General features: G+C 40.7%; 1 protein-coding gene across 1 annotated transcript in view; it reads left to right on the plus strand.

Annotated features, from left to right (window-relative positions):
* Nucleotides 1-18,369, plus strand: part of QRSL1 (glutaminyl-tRNA amidotransferase subunit QRSL1) — a 60,204-nt gene that overhangs the window by 21,518 nt on the left and 20,317 nt on the right. Inside the window, exon 5 of the mRNA XM_073675791.1 lies at nucleotides 17,992-18,168. Within this exon, the coding sequence (XP_073531892.1) occupies nucleotides 17,992-18,168 (177 nt within the window). The remainder of the gene's footprint in view (nucleotides 1-17,991; nucleotides 18,169-18,369) is intronic.

Below are 18,369 nucleotides of genomic sequence, written 5' to 3' on the forward strand. Positions count from 1 at the left end.
GGTCACTTGCCGTGACCTCCAGCCCGTTCTTCCAGAGACTGCCCCGGTCACTTGCCGTGACCTCCAGCTCGTTCTTCCAGAGACTGTCCCGGTCACCTGCTGTGACTGCCTGCCTGGTCGCCACCCGCTCCCTTACAAGGACCGCTCCCTTGTATAGTAGCCCAGAGGTTCCGCCTCCCAGACCCGTTACATTTTCTATACTTGATTGTGTCTTAAAAGATGAAACGTTTGTTCAATAAAAATTAACCTGATTTTAAAAAGGAAAAAAAAAAAACTTTCTATGACCTGCATGTTCATGTAAACAATTTAAGGCCACGGCCCCACTATCAGTATTTGGTCAGTATTTGATCAGTATTTTTTCTCAGGAGTTGGGAGCCAAAACCAGGTGAGGAACAATCAGAGAAAAGGTATAATAGAAACAAGTCACCAATTCTGCATTTACCACCCACTCCTGGTATTGGCTCCCAAGGAAGGAAGGAGCGCCATATTATAGTGCAGGTTTTTGCTGTTATGGTTTGCGGGTGCCATGACCCACTGGAAGAGCCCCTGAGGTATCAGAACAACAGAACTCCCCCCGACCCCCATACACCTCTCAATGCATTAATTTAAGGGTGCAGTGAACATATTGACACCATGGGTGTGCCACAGAATTTTATACCTTTTTTATAGCATTTTACAAGGAAAAATGGGTAAAAATGGCAACAAAATGTGTCACACAATTCCTGATGAATGTGGAAACGCCCCATATGTGGCTGTACAGTACTGCTTAGCCACATGGTGAGACTTGGGAGGGAAGGAGAGCTATTTGGCCCTTGGAGAACAAATTATCGTAGAATAGTTGTGGACTCCATATACAGAGTCCCTAAGTGCCAGAAGAGCAGAATCCTCCCTCAAGTGAAATGATTTTGGAAATTACACCCCTCTGGGAATTTATCTACAGGTTTACTGATAATTTTGACTCCATGGGTGTTTTCCAGAATCGAGCTGCATTAGATGTTGCTAAGTGAAAATTGCAAATCTTCCATTGTAGTACCCAGTACATTATGCCCAGCTCGTGGTTCTGGAGACATGGACTCACGGGCTCTCATCGCTACATAAATGCCAAACATGTGGATGTTAAATGTGGTTTAGGCACACTGGGACTCAGAAGGGAGGTGGGCATTTGCACTTGGGAGTGTACAATTCACTGGATTTCTTTTGGGGGGTGACGAGCCATAGCACTTTTCCAGAGCCTTTGTGCTACCAGTAACGTGGAAGCACCCTATATTTCCACTGACGGATGAGACGGACCTGAGTGGGGGCTTTTTTGTGGATTGAGTTGAAGCATTTTACATCAAATTTTGGATCACATTTATCCAGTCCTCTACTCTGACTACTACTCTACATCTGGGTTTCACTCTAAATCTCCAAATGACGTGATTCAGATGAAACCCCTGAGGGATCCATTCACTATAATGAGGCAGCAGAGTTACTCTGGATTCCATTTGGCCTCTGTTTAGCGGTGTCCTTCTTTTCAGAAGTGCACAAAACTGTGGCCAACCACGGTTTTATGCACGAACAGACGGACATCGCCGGATCATATGCACAATTGGGAGGTATTCAACAGAAACTCTGCAAGAAAATAAACTGTATGGAAATGTGCCACTCAGTTTCTCCATATTCTCATATACATTAGAACATAGCATCAATTGAGAACCTAAAATAAAACCTTTAATATAAATACATTATAAAACCAGCCAACATTATCAAAAATAACCGATATCCATCATAAACAAAAAACTTTAAAAAAAAAAAAACAGTCGACAAGAGGTCATGCATCAAATATACAGATAGTCGATGGTCACAGTGGTCACCTTACTGAACAAATAACAAAATGTATAATTAGAACAATCTCACCAAGAGTCTTTCAGTATTCATTGGGGGCGAGTAGTGGTCCAGGCACTCAATAATAGACTTCTTCAAACCAATAGGGTCACTGTCAGGTGGAGCAGGAGGAGAGATCCTATTAAGCCCTATATAGACTATTCTATCCCTCAACCCCAAAGCTCCTTCCCTAACAAGGGCAGTCCACAGCTATCCCTTATACGTAGAAGACCCTATAGTAGTACAGTGTGCGTCTCCTGACACGTTTCCCCTCCCGGTTCATCAGGGGATCTAAAGTGCACGGTGTAATTATAAGGAACAACCCAGTTTCCTGGCGGTGAAACAAAGAAAGCAGTGGCTTAACGCAGGATGCTGCTGTGTGTGGTACTAAGCAGTGGTGGAATTGTTTTCAATCTGCTGTAGCTAGCAGGGAGTGGCTGTCTGGGGATGATTGGGAGGTATTCAACACCTGATCATTAGGCGAGCTATTTAACCCTGCTCAGTGCTTGGCTGTTTATTGCAGTTCCTATGTGCTGTGGTGGTGAGCAGTGCTAGCATTAGTGTTGCTATCTTTTCAAGGGTTTTCTCATTTTCTCTTCTGGTTTCACTTCCTGGGGTTCTTGCAGAGGTACTCACTTGGTTTTTGACTAGGCACCGACCGTGTCACCAGACGCCAGCTGTCTGGCGACACTGGGCCTGGGAAGAGCTCTGCCAAAGTCCTTCTTCCATTTACTGGGAGCTGGGTGAAGAGTAAAGGGCTTGCCTAGCTGGGCAGTTTGTGCCAAGTGCGTCTGTGGCTGCGCCTCTGCTGGTTTGGGTGCTATCTCACACTGAAAAAAGTGATTTTTTTTTGGCAAGCATCCCCATATTTTGAGCTATACATTTTCCATATTTCTGCCAACAGAGTCATGTGAAGGCTTAATTTTTACGGGCGAGTTGACATTTTTATTGGTACCATTTGTGGGCATGTAAATTTTTTTGATCACTTTCTATACCAATTTTTGGGAGGCAGAATAAACAAGAACCAGTAATTCGGGAATTGTTCTTTTGTTTTTCTGATGCCGTTCATCGTGTCGTAAAAGTGATAAGGTAGCTTTATTCTTCGAGCAAGTACATTTACAGTGATGCCACATTTCTATAATTTTTTTTTTATGTTTTGCCGCTTTTACACAAATACTATTTTATAGAAAAAAGAATTGTTTTGCATCACTATATTCTGAGAGCTATAACTTTTTTATTTCTCCACTGTCGGAGCAGTATGGCGGCTTGTTTTTGTGGGTCAAGATGATGTTTTCAGATTTACCATTTTTATTTACATTTGACTTTTTGATTGCGTTTTATTCCATTTTTTTGGGCAGTATGATGAAAAAACATAGTTTACAATTTTTTTTACTTAGTCCCTCTATGGTACTTTAACTTGGATCACTGCTATAATGCATTTCAATGCATTATACCTGTCAGTGGTGCATTGACAGAAGCCTTTTAGACCAGTGTTCCCCAATCCAGTCCTCAAGGCCCATCAACAGGTCTTGTTTTCAGGATTTCCTTAGTATTGTACAGGTGTTAATTGCAGTACCTGCACAGGCAATAATTCCATCACCTGTGCAATACTAAGGAAATCCTGAAAACATGATCTGTTGGTGGGCCTTGAGGACTGGAGTTGGGAAACACTGTTTTAGACCATGCTCTCAGCATGGTCTAAGCAGGCCACCATCGCTGGCAGACCCAGAGGTCATCATGACGACCTTGGGTTGCCATTGCAGCGATCAGGCCCTAGCGATGACGTTGTGGGGGCGCCTATCTGAAAGGAAAAGGAGCCCACTTCCTCTCCCAACCTTCTAAATGCTACAATTGCTATTGATCACAGCATTTAGGGAGTTAAAGGCTATTAGGGAGTTAAAGGCCAGGACCATTCTAATTTACTGAGATAACGACTTTAGTGTTTTCATTGGCTGTAAGCCATAATCATCAACATTAACAGAAATAAACACTTGAAATAGATCACTCTGTCTGTAATGACTCTATATAATATATGAGTTTCACTTTTTGTATCGAAGAACTGAAATAAGATATTCTAATTTAGTGAGATGCACCTTTATAAGAAAAACATTGATTTTTCTGTAATAAGACCCTGAGATCTGCGATTTGATGTATCACTTTATTCAGCTTCCCATGACCTACATGCCCATAGAGACAGCTTAGAAGGGTTGAGCCTACTAACAGATTCTCTTTTAAATATTATATTTTAGCTTTATTCTATGGATCAGTGTAATTGGGGTATTGCCAAGTTTAAATAATGTTATATTTCAGTCCTTTACTTTAGTAAAAGCGCATAAGGAAAAAAATTGTGTGACCACATTCTGAGACATTCCTTATTTTTTGTAGGTCGTTTTTTTTGCCACCGTTTTGTGGTGTGTATGTATAATTGTTTGACTTTCATTCCTTTTTATTGGGGAATTTATTTTTTTGGGCACACTGTGGGCTATGTGGATTAAATTGTTATAATGCTTCAATATTTTTCTTTTTTGTATGGGTTGTTACAGCTGCAAAGTTAACAAGTTTATTTTTTTTCTTTATTGACATTATTGTGACCATTTTTTTTTTTGTCTGACTAAGGAACTAGAGGCTGCAAAGGCACCAGCCTACATGCGGCCCCTGAGGCTCACTTGTGCGGCCCTAAGGCACCTGAGACAATCACATCCAGCGAGCCAAGGGCCCCCTGACGTCAGCGTTTCCTCAGACGCAAATTCAAGTGAAATGCATTGCAGCGCTGAGAACGGTTCTCTGAATGACAGCCGGCCAGTCAGACGCCAGCAGCTGACATCCGTGGCTGCACATGACGTCATTGCTAAGTGCCCTGACTGTGGAGGAGGAAGAGGACAATGTTCGCCGACATTGCTAGGTCAGATGAGAAGAATTATTTTTTTATGTGTATGTAAAGAGTAGCAGATTGGGGGACATTGTTACAAGAAGGATGGGGACATTACTATAAGATGGGACTAGGATGGGGACATTACTATAAGATGGGACCAGGATGGGGACCTTACTATAAGATGGGACTAGGATGGGGACATTACTATAAGATGGGACCAGGATGGGGACCTTACTATAAGATGGGACCAGGATGGGGACCTTACTATAAGATGGGACCAGGATGGGGACCTTACTATAAGATGGGACCAGGATGGGGACCTTACTATAAGATGGGACCAGGATGGGGACCTTACTATAAGATGGGACCAGGATGGGGACCTTACTATAAGATGGGACCAGGATGGGGACCTTACTATAAGATGGGACCAGGATGGGGACCTTACTATAAGATGGGACCAGGATGGGGACCTTACTATAAGATGGGACCAGGATGGGGACCTTACTATAAGATGGGACCAGGATGGGGACCTTACTATAAGATGGGACTAGGATGGGGACATTACTATAGGATGGGGACCTTACTATAAGATGGGACCAGGATGGGGACCTTACTATAAGATGGGACCAGGATGGGGACCTTACTATAAGATGGGGACATTACTATAAGATGGGACCAGGATGGGGACCTTACTATAAGATGGGATCAGGATGGGGACCTTACTATAAGATGGGATCAGGATGGGGACCTTACTATAAGATGGGATCAGGATGGGGACCTTACTATAAGATGGGGACATTACTATAAGATGGGATCAGGATGGGGACCTTACTATAAGATGGGATCAGGATGGGGACCTTACTATAAGATGGGATCAGGATGGGGACCTTACTATAAGATGGGGACATTACTATAAGATGGGACCAGGCTGGGGGACATTATTGCAGGCTGAGGGACACTATTACAAGATTGGGGATTTTATTACAGGGTGAGGAACATTATTACAAGACTGGGGATATTATTACAGGATTGGGGCCAGAATTACTATATGGAGCTGATTGTAAAACTGTATTAGGCTATGTGCAGACAGTGCATTTTTTTGTGCGTTTTTGATTCGGTAAATCCATGCAGAAATGGCCCCAAAAACACATTGCAAGCCTACTGTATGGTGCCAATTGGGGGTGTAAAAAAGGAAAACTTTATAAAAAAAAAAAAAAAAGTAAAATAAAGGATGAAAAAATGGAATAATATATGGCCACTAAAAATGCCATTTTATGTAAAACTTGAAGTAAAAGAGAAGACCTGTACAATAACCCTTATGATAAAAACCATTAAAAAGAAAAAGAAACACTCAAAAAAAAAAAAAAAAGTGTGATCAAAAAGTCATATAGAAACATAATGGTGTCACTAAAAAATGTAATCTTCTTGCGCAAAGAACTCGGCCCTTCATAGTCAGTTTTTTTTATGTGCTGCTCATTTACCCGGCTGAGTTTGAGACCCCTGAGCTAAAGTGTCCCCCTCATTCTAATATTCTCCAGGTCTGGTAGCTGGGTATGATGACTTTGGTGGCTCAGTGATATAAGCAATGAGCAATGTTTCTCTTCTGCCAGTACGCTAGCTGCTCTGAGAGGTAGCGTGGGACAAACACCAGTCTCTGCTGCCATCACTGAACCACTATAATGTTTTCACTGCCAGTGTGGAATGAAAGCCATCTTTCTTGGAGTACTTCCCTCATTCAGGGAATCTCTCCGATATTCCATGAAAGACGGCCCTACGAAATTACTATCTTTTCAGGAAAAGAGCATCTATGCAATTGGATTTTATTACCTTTAAGTGGTTTTAGTGGCTATATACAACAACCCAAGGTGAGGTCCTTTCCTGCTAGTCACCAGTATTTTCCTTGCCGATTACTAGCAGTGGTCTTTTTTCTTTTTTTTACTCTGCTTGCCACGTTATCTTGGGTATATCGCCTTACATACAGCTAAATTCTCATCCAGTGACCCAAATCAGCTGCTTTGAAGGGATGAGTTTCCTTTTTGTTTTATTTCTATGGTTTGTCTCTTGCAGACTATTGCTTTGGGTGCACAATATGTTTATACTTTGTTAGTTTTACCTGTAGTTTATTTTTCTATATTTAACATGAAGTCTAATTGAAAACCATAATTGTTTTCATGCACCTGCATTTTGGTGTGGATAAATAAAGAGGCAGCTGCTACGTACGCTCATGAATGGCTAATAATTTACTTAAGTACACTGTGACCACAGCCTGCCTTCATTGCTCTGAGAAACAAGGAGATTTGATACTTTCCATTAAAATCCCCAGAACGCTAGGACAGCAAACTGAACTGCCTTATCTTGTTCCATGTGAAAGCAGACTTGTCAATACTTTATGAGAAATACTCTCTGTGCTGGGAAAGGTAACACGTACTTCTTCCATGCTTTACACAAGATTTCAGATCTGGTCACAAGAACTCACCTCTGCCAAAACAGCATGTTAACTGTGATACAGATCAGTGGCAGGCAACCAATTGTAAGTTATAACATTTGTGGCTTGATACATTAATAGATAGAGATTATATAAATCTATTATAATTTTTTAAATTAAGTTTATTAGCCTGTATTAAAAACGTATTACTGAAGAAGCCAGAAAGATAATAGAAAAGAGGCAGTAGAGACTCCCACTGCCATGGTTCACAGTAGAGGCCTTTAAAGATCATCTAAGACGAATGGAAAAAGGTAAGTACGCAGACAGCATCAGTGAAAGACTAAAGAGATCCATTCTAGCAGACAAAGAACTTTATTACCGAAATATATGTACAGAGATAGAAAGCGAACATCTGAAGGACAAGACCAGGAAGGCATACCAAAAGAGATATGACAAAAGTTTCAACCAAGAGTGGGAATGTTGAAAGACGCCAACAGGAACAAACTAACTGAGCCAGAACAGATCAAGGAAAGATGGAAAGAATACACGGAGCACCTCTATAGGAACGACTCAGTGACGCTTGAAGAAACTGAGACTGGAAATTATAGTGAACCGGACATCTTGAAAGATGAAGTTGTTGCTGCGATAAAGCTTCTGTCAAAAAAACAAAGGGCCTGGATGTGATAATATTCCAATAGAGCTAAAAAAGTCTTCTGAAGCAGCAGTTGCTGTCATCACTCACCTGTGTTAACAGATATGGACAACTGGTAAAATGCCCAAGCACTGGACAGAATCGATGTTTATTCCTATTCCGAAAAAGGGAGATGCTACCAACTGTGTAAACTATCGGACTATTGCGCTCATGCCAATAATACTGAAGAACCTACAAAGACGACTACAGCCTTACTGTGACAAATACCTGCCACAGGAAAAAAACATTTAATTTTTATGCCCTTAAACCTAAGAGTTATGTCACACAAAATGGTTAATAAATAACATTTACTGCATGTCTACTTTACATCAACATCATTTTTGAAACATATATTTTTTTGCTAGGAAATTAGAAGGGTTAAATCTTGATCAGCAATTTTTTTCATTTTTCCAAACCAAATTTACAAAACCATTTTTTAGGGACCACATCACATTTTGATTGACCTTTTGAGGCACCCCACAAAGTGCTCCAAACCGCATTCAAGAAGTTTATTAATCCTTCAGGTGCTTCACAGGAATTAATGCCATGTGGAATGAAAGAATGGGAAAATGTTACTTTAACGCCAAATTTAGCTTTTTCACAAGGGTAACAAGAGAAAATGCACAATATACTTTGTTGTGCAATTTTCCAGAGTATGTCGATACCCCATATGTGGTGGAAAACTACTGTTTGGGCGCACAGCGTGGCTCAGAAGGGAAGGAACATCATTTCACTTTTGGAGAGCAAAATTGGCTGGAATTGATAGCGGACACCATGTTGCTTTTGGAGAGCCCCTGCTTTGCCTAAACAGTGGAAACCCCCCACAAGTGGTCCCATTTTGAAAATTAGACCCCACAAGTAATTTATCTAGGTGTGTGGTGAGCACGTTGAACCTCCATGGGCTTCACAGAATTTTATAACATTGAGCTGGGAAAATAAAAAAATCTATTTTTTTCCCCCAAAAATTTTGTTTTAGCCCCAAATGTTTTATTTTCACAAGGGCATCAAGAGAAAATGGACCCCAAAATTTGTTGTGCAATTTCTCCTGAGTACACAAATACCCCGTATGTGGTGGGAATCTACTGCTTGGACATACTACTAAGCTCCAAAATCACGTTTTCGAGTGCAGACTTTGATGGAATGGTCTGTGGGAACCATGTCACGTTTGGAGACCCATGATGTACCTAAACAGTGGAAACCCCTACAAGAGACCCCATTTTTGGATACTACACCTCTCAAGGAATTTTACTTAGAGAGACAGAGTAATTACACCCCAATTGATCGGTTCATTATTTACTATGGCTCACTGTCTGCTAAATAATTGTTTTTAATTGTTTGTCAGCATATATGTAAAATAAATGGATTTATACTTTTTCATAAAAATTGCTGCATGTGTAATTACTCTGTCTCTCTAAGTAAAATGCTTAATAATGAAGTTAGCATGATTTATATCAAAGTCTGGTTCTTTTTTTTGGTACATTATACCTCTCAAGGAATTTTCTGGAGGCATAGTAATGATAATAAAACTTTTGGTTTTACTGGTGTATGAATTTATAATGTTGTGTGGAGTACATCAGATTATAAAAGTGTATTGGGTTAACACTGTATAATCAAATTTTATCAACTTATGGACGTGTGATACGCTTTGAAGCAATCTTTAATGCAAAGGCCAGATTTATCTGAAGTACTCTTGCACAGCTTAATTCCATATTTTTCCCTCTTATTGGGCAAGTATTGTCAAAATTTTAGCCTCCCTTTTGAAATGAACCAGAGATTCATCTATACAGGTGTCTCTTTGGGGGTTGTACACCTTAGTAATTTTTTTGCTGAGGTGTTCAACTACTAGCCGAATTTTATATAGATGATCAAAGTTTGGATTATCTTTTAGAGGACACTGCACATTATCCCTAATAATGCAAAAAAATTTGGATAGCTTAAAATTGTGTCCTTGTCATGGCCATCCGGAATACCGGTGTGCTGAAGAGAATCAGTACTGCAGTATTGCGGAATCTCTGGTATTTGACTATGCCTATATGCAGCACAATGACCCCAAATGTCATAATTTCTGCTGCATTTACAGGGGTCTATATGGCGTATGAGGATGTGGGATTTTGAGTGAACAGTTTATGTGCATACAAATTTGTCTGGGCCATCATAAAATGTATTATATCTTCGCTGAAAAAGAAAATTTAAGTGAGGCCTGTAGCGTCAAATTGAATTTTTGAGCTGCCCATTAAAGTGAACCTGTCACCAGGATTGTGCTCACTAAACTACATACACTGTCAGGTGGGCGATTTTACACTTATTAAAATGATACCTTGGTTGATGAAATCCATCCTGTTGTTATTGTGTAATCTTTACTTTCAGTTTGGAGATAATGATATGCTAGTGCTTCGGGGTGGCCTGTGGGTTGGGCTCTATCTGGTGCTCTGCTTACTTATTCATCTATATGTGCTTATGACAGGTCACTGATCTTTCAGTGACCTGGCTCATATTTTACATTAATGCATCTAGTAGTGTGGGGTTAGGTAAAAAAAAAAAAATGTGCGATAGCAGCTATCGCTTGTTGATAGATGCTATTGCGCATGCGCCGCCGCTCTTCTTGCTGGGGCTAAAAAAACTATAATTTTTTTTTGCTCCAACAAAATGGTTGCGGCGCGTGCGCAGTAGCATCTATCAGCAATCCATAGCTGTTACTGCGCATGCGCGGGCATTTTTGATGGATTTAAAAAAAGTTTACCTAACCCCACACTACTAGGTGCATTATGTAAAATAGCAGGCTGGTCACTGAAATAAAGATTACCCAAGATCCACGGGACGGATTTCATCAACCAAGGTATCATTTTAATCAGTGTAATGGCGCCAACCTGTCAGTGTATATAGTTTACTGAGCACAATCCTGCTGACAGGTTCGCATTAAATCCAGAATATCAGGCTGATAATTTTGGTGGAGTCCATATGGGATCGATTGCTGAAGTGGTTTGCTGGGGGTCCCTCCTCACTAGATAAAGAGGAAGAAAAATGGAGGAATGTGGGATCTTCCTCTCTGCCTGAATCTGTGTCGAAGGCAAGGAAAGTCTATGGCTCCTCTGCTGAATAGCGTCTTCTTGATTAATGGGCCATTTTTATTTTGTTTATTGTAATCAGTGGGGATGTGCGTGTGAGTGGTTCTTTTACACGTGTATTATGTGGGGCGCATGTGAAGGGTACTATTTACGATCAAATTTACTATAAGGCCACGTTCACACATTCAGTATTTGGTCAGTATTTTACAACAGTACTTTTAAGCCAAAACCAGGAGTGGGTGAAAAATACAGAAGTGGTGACGTGTTTCTATTATACTTTTCCTCTGATTGTTCCACTCCTGGTTTTGGGTTACAAATACTGATGTAAAATACTGAACGTGTGCGCTTGGCCTAAATAGTAGAGAGATAAAAAAGGAAAAATTTAGAGGCAACACTTAGAAAAAAAATGAAAAGATAAATCAGTAGAAGTAAGAAAAAGGTTGTATAAAAAAGCTGGAAGAGGGACACAACAGCAGGCGATCGGAGCAGGAACACACTGGCCACCAATGTTTTTCTTTAACTGAGAGTTATACAGGGGCTATACAACCGCTCTGCATGCCAGATCTGAGGAATGGATGGGTTACAGAGCGGTGATCGTTATTTTAGATCAACCCTTTTGGCACCGATTGGTCAATAACTATTGTTTAGCCAATTGTTGATCGGGCCAATAACAGCAATCGCTGAAGCTGGGGGGGGTACAGCCTCCCAGGGCGACGTGCAGGCAGGGATGGTCTGCTGACAGAGACAGCAGCAATCTTAACTTAATCACCACACGATGCAATGCGGTGACCGGGAATAGAGGCTCCATACATGTACAGCGGATGTTGGAAAGGTTTTAAAATATGGATTGGTTTCTAAAACAGGAGGCATGATCCAGCGTATCAGGCTATAAACTTGAATAAAACATGGCTTTTATTGCGCCATTAAAAAATGCTGCTATGTTTTATTCAAGTTTATAGCCTGATACGCTGGATCATTCATCCTATTTTCTGATACATGAACCTGGCTGCTCTGGCTGGATCCGAGCGAGGCTGAGACTGCACCACATCCAATGGTGAGCGGACTTTACTTACTTTTTTTTTGTGGATTGGTTCCTCTCCCAGAATAAAACTAAACTCTTTGTACCAGGGGTGGGGGGGGGTTGATGCTGCCATGATTTCATTAATATTATTTGGGCCTGACAACTTTTGCACATTGGTTGCTGACTGCCTCGGAGTATAACCCAGCGGTACATATAGAACGTGCGATAGTGGGTTCAGAACGAACACTTAGGTGATTTTCTATTGAGAGGCCCAGTATTCGGATATCCCTGCCCCCATGTTGGTACCCTAGAGGTATGGCATATGACTTTCCATCTGACTTATGGGAGGGAAACTTTATAGTCACCCCAAACACCACTGTGGTTAAACCCCATCTTCCTCATCTTGGTGGCCTACCTGCAATCTAGCTCTGGAAAACACATGAGATTTTTTTCTGTTTTTTTCTTTCTGACATCATAGAGTAAGTTACATTTTAGCTATAAAAATTGAAGTCTGGCCTTCATTGTGCCAATATTATCGATTGAAGTAGTAGAGCATGGTACTCCTGACAGCAGGTGCACAAGTAGGAGCCCAGTCCGTAGTATAGTATCTATGAAGAACTTGGCACTCAATTGTTGTAGAAAAAAGATGATTTATTTGCAATCCACATTGAACATACAGGTGCATCTCACTAAACTAGAATATTATCAAAAAGTTAATTTACAAAAAGTGAAACTTATATAGTCGTTACAAACAGAGTGATCTATTTCAAGTGTTTATTTCTGTTAATGTTGATGATTATGGCTTACAGCCAATGGAAACACAAGTCATTATCTCAGTAAATTAGAATACTTTATAACAGCAGCTTAAAAAATGTTTTTAAAATCTGAAATGTTGGCCTACTGAAATGTATGTTCAGTAAATGCACTCAATACTTGGTAGGGGCTCCTTTTGCATCAATTACTGCATCAATGCGGCGTGGCATGGAGGCGATCAGCCTGTGGCACTGCTGAGGTGTTATGGAAGCCCAGGTTGCTTTGATAGCAGCCTTCAGCTCGTCTGCATTGTTGGGTCTGGTGTCTCATCTTCCTCTTGACAATAACCCATAGATTCTCTACGGGGTTAAGGTCAGACGAGTTTGCTGGTCAATCAAGCACAGTGATACTGTTGTGTGTAAACCAGGTATTGGTACTTTTGGCAGTGTGGACAGGTGCCAAGTCCTGCTGGAGAATGAAATTTCTATCTCCAAAAAAGCTTGTCGGCAGAGGGAAGCATGAAGTGCTCTAAAATTTCCTGGTAGACGGCTGCGCTTCCTTTGGTCTTGATAAAACACAGTGGACCTACACCAGCAGATGACATGGCTCCCCAAACCATCACTGATTGTGGAAACTTCACACTAGACCTCAAGCAGCTTGGATTGTGGCCTCTCCACTCTTCCTCCAGACTCTGGGACCTTGATTTCCAAATGAAAATTGGAATTCTGGGACCTTGTGGAGTGTGTCAATGACTGCCTTGTGGACATCTGTCAAGTCAGCAGTCTTTCCCATGATTGTGGAACCTACTGAAACAGACTAAAGGACCTTTTTAAAAGCTTAGGAAGCCTTTGCATGTGTTTTTGTTAATTATTTTAATTTACTGAGATAATGACTTTTGTGTTTTCATTGGATGTAAGCCATAATCAACATTAACAGAAATAAACACTACAAACAGAGTGATCTATTTCCAATGACTCTATATAATATGAGTTTCACTTTTTGTATTGAACTGAAATAAATTAACTTTTTGATGATATTCTATTTTAGTTATATGACGTTTTGGTCTCCCTTTAGACCTTCTTCAGATATACGTATTGCCATAGAAGAATATAGGACTTGATGCTGAAACTGTACAGGATGTAGTGCATCTGGAAAGTGGTAATACCAATAAAGGTATGACACATGCTGACTTTCAGCAATTTGAAACATTATTTTTGCAAATATAAATATGCCGAATATTTGATGCCAATTTTCTGATATTTATTTAGAGGAAATGTTGCAATATTTCAAATAACTAAAACATGTCTGAACACTATTGGAAATTATAAACTGTTACAGAAATTGCACTACAAAATTTGGTCTTCACTCGGGGACAACTCTTTTTTTGCTTGTCTCTTGTACTCCTGCATCTGATCATCTCTTACAGTTGTACAACAGTAATCTGCAAACATTGGGTGGATTCCATTTTCCTTGATATCTTTTCTCCATAGCCACAATATCTTGGTGAAATCTCTCACCGAACTTGTCGCTCACTGCTTCGCGGTTTGGTGAAAAAAGGTCTAGATGCGAATATAAGAAATTAACCTTTAAGGACATGTTACATCCAAGATCCTTATATGTTTTGAGAAGATATTCCATCAACTCTTCATAGTTACCTGCTCTTGATTTTCCCGAAAAATTAGTCACCACTAATGTGAATGCTACCCATGCAGTCTTTTCCTTGCCATGCAACAAACGGAGAAACTCCTCATTTTGAAGACTCTTACGAATCTGAGGTCCGATAAAGACTCCTTCCTTTATTTTTGCTTCACCCAACCTTGGAAATGTGTCAATGAGATAGTTGCATGCTTTTGCTTTTTTATCCATTGCCTTTACAAAGTTCTTCATTAGGCCAAACTTGATATGCAGTAGTAGTAACAAAATCTTATCTGGGTCAACAAGTGCTGGATACTGGACATTTTTACTCCCTGGCTGAAGTGAATGTCAAGAGAGGCCAGTATCTTTTATTGTAGTGATATTCTCCTGCACTACTGTACTTTGTGTATCCACCCTGGACCAACCACCTTTAAGTTACCACAGAGGAGCCACAAATGTTGGTCATAGTTCAGGCACCTTAACAGCTGTTTCATGGTGTCATAGGGTTCTTTTATGTGGACTCCATAACCGACTGGAATTGAAGGTAACACATTGCTATTATGCAGCAAGATGGCTTTTAGGCTTGTTTGGACGAATCGACGAAGAGCCTCCATTCCTCTGGATTATGACTTATCTTTAGAGCTTCCATTAAACTATTGATTTTATTGCATGTCACAAGATCATCCTCCATGAAGACGTATTGGACAAGATCTTTATCATGGTTGTGGAACAAAGAAATCCGAACATCGCCCGCTAAGTTCCAGGTTACAGCAGTGGACTCTCCTAAGAGCTCAGCCTTACTTTTAGGCAAAATCCAAATCTCTAACAAGATCGAGGGGGTGCGACAGCCGCCACTGATCATTTATTGCCAGCAGCGACCAGATGTGCCGGAGCACAGAGGCTATATCATTTCAATAATGGACACAGCTGGGTACTGCAGATCCACCCCATATGCAGATGGTCCTGTAGTACCCGTCTGCGGCCACTATAGTTTTCACTGAGCTGCTGTGTTACTGCAGCATCCGAGTACTTTCTGCCAGTGCTGGTAACAGCTGACCTGCGGGAGTGCCGGGTGTCAGCCTGCTGATCAGATTTGTTGATGGATAGGCCAACAATTAAAAAAGTACAGGCAAACCTGATTAAGGTCTCCTACATGTTAGATAAAAATAGGCCTACTAATGATCGTTTGTCATCTACTTCAAACACATCACCCAGATCAAGTACATCAGCCAGAATTGGATTTTTTAAGTCAATGATGCATACAGTGGTGATCATTGGCCATAAAAGTCAAACACCTGTAACTGGTGTTATGAACAATTCTAAACATGTCAGTCAGTTGAAACCATTGTTTGCTTCACCAAACCAGCCAAAGATCACTCTAAAGTCCTGTATGGTCAAGAAGTTTTGAGTAATGCGTATGTTTACCTTTGGACTTATCCTGTGAAATATGCCAAACTTTAAAGGCCCCGTCACACTTAGTGACGCTGCAACGATCCCGACAACAATATGACCTGTCAGGGATCGTTGCTGCGTCGCTATGTGGTCGCTGGTGAGCTGTCAAACAGGCAGGCTCACCAACGATCAGGGGAGCAGCGACATAGTGGAAAGAATCTTTCCACGATGTCCTGCTCCTGGTTACGAGCCTGCTGAAGCAGGAGCAGGCTGGTAACTATGGTAAACATCGGGTTACTAGGGGCACACGCGCTCCTAGTAACCCGTTGTTTATCATGGTTACCACTCTGCTACAGTGAGCGGGAGGTTACCGCTCACTTTAGCAGGCTCGTAACCATGATAAACAACGGGTTACTAGGTGCGCGTGTGCCCCTAGTAACCCGATGTTTACCATAGTTACGAGCCTGATCGCTGCTCCCGCTGGTCACACACAGCGATGTGTGCTGACCAGCGGGAGAGCAACGACCAAAAAATGGTCCAGGACACTTTGCAGCGATCAGCGACCTCACAGCAGGGGCCTGATCGTTGCAAAGTGTCACACATAGCGACATTGCTGGTGAGGTCGCTGTTGCGTCACCAAAACCGTGACACAGCAGCGATCTCGCTAGCGATCTCGCTATGTGAGACGGGGGCTTTAGTCATGTGGGGTTTTAAAATATTTGTCCACTTTTACAAAATAAGTTATGTAGCACCTTATGTAGTCTTATAATTTTTCCTCATTGGTGCCCCCTCACTTCTACGATTCTGAACTGTATACATATGAAGTCATACTGTTCAGAATGTAAATGTTAATTTTCCTTTTGACAGCCCCCTACCCTCAGGGTCCATTCTGCATATAGATCAGTCCTGCCCTGCACAGCGCTATAACTCTGGTATAAAAAAATACAACCAATAGATGTAAATATAACCTATTGATATGAAGTATGTTGTGACAGAGCAAGGCGCCTTCTGAAGTTCCTGCTATATAGATTCTTTGAGTGACCTATAAGAAAGCAGATGAGTAATTTGGTAACTGAGGTATCAGGGTTGGTAAAATACCAGTTCTTGATTTTACTCTAGAATTGCTTGATATGGTCAATTTTAATTGAGATGTCTGTGCCCTGACTAGTTATTATCTAGTATGTTTAATTTTTATGACTTTTGTAAATTATATTATTAGATGTGTACTATCAGAACAGTATGTGCATGTTTACAGGGAAGCTATCATCAGAAAAAGATGTATTGTTCAAATCCAGGTTTTTTTTCCTAATTTTTTTTTTCTAATTTTTGGCAGTATTTTTTTCCACATCAGTCAATTAAAAAATTATTACTTTTGCAATTTTCACACTAGCCGCTGCATAGTTTTTAGACTAACTTCTTGCAGCACATGCGCATTAGTCACAATTAACAGATTCTCACCCTATCTTTTGTATTGGAGCCTTTAATGAGCATGTGCAAAGGCCATTGTGATGGGAGGGAGAGATGGGTCAGTTATGAAATCTCCTACTGTAATTGGTGGTTCCTTTGTTATCAGCTGTGTATAGAGGTATTATCAGTAGCGATGAGAGGATTAATTCGCAGGACTCTGCTCCAGCGTCCAGGTCAGTGGTACCTGGCAGCTAAACGGGAGACCCGCAAATTTCTTATCTTCTGACATCCCCGGTGCGGCTTTTGATTAGCCGGGGCTAGCACGACATCATATGTGCATCACACCATCCCTGATAAACCAAATGCCATACGTTGAATGCCGGGAGGTCAGAGATTCGCAGAGCTCTTATCCAGCTGATGGGTAAAACAGATCTGGACTCTTGATGTGAGTCCCATGAATCGATCCGCTCATCTCTAGTTATCAATCATTGTAATCCTGTCTTTGATAGAATGGAGCCTGGTGAAAACACTTCCTGAAAAGACAGAGTATGAGCCTAAAAAAGTGGCCAGAGTGAAAATTGCAGTTTTGTAATAATTATGATATGAAGTAAAAAAAATACTTCTAACACAAAAACCTGATTTCATAATTGATCATGTTATATTACAGCTTCCCTTTAAAAAAAAAATAATAATAATAATCCACGTCCCATTATAAAGTTTATAAACTCTTTTCTGTATTGTATCATTTATTGACTTTTGGGTTGATCAGCCTAATAATATAGCTGCAAGCGCAGTTCTGTATGTGGAAACTGACTCTCATCATTTCTGACATGAAATCTAAAGTTACACTTCTTTTGTTTCCCGTAGATCAGGCAGCACTGATAGCATATTCGGACCAGTGAAAAATCCATGGAGCTTTTCAAAGAAATATCGAGAGAAGAGAAAAGACTGTTGTCCTGATGGTGATGAAAATTCGGATTGGGTGATAACTGGAGGAAGTTCGGGAGGCAGTGCTGCTTCAGTGTCCGCTGGAACATGCTACGTGTGAGTGACTGGACATGGCAACAATGGTTTCCTTTAACACATTTCTTACTTTTTGTTTATAGATTAAGTTTAGTGCTTGAAATGAAATAAGAGGTTGCATTGTAACCTTAATAATTCTTTTGTGCATCCAAGGACATGTTTTTTTTATCCTTTGTATTCATTTTTCATTGATTAGTGAAGTCTAATAAAATTCCTCTATTT

This window comes from Phyllobates terribilis, unplaced genomic scaffold (genome assembly GCF_046119375.1).
Source record: "Phyllobates terribilis strain yellow unplaced genomic scaffold, ASM4611937v1 Scaffold_3__8_contigs__length_932513732, whole genome shotgun sequence".
NCBI classification, from domain to species: domain Eukaryota; kingdom Metazoa; phylum Chordata; class Amphibia; order Anura; family Dendrobatidae; genus Phyllobates; species Phyllobates terribilis.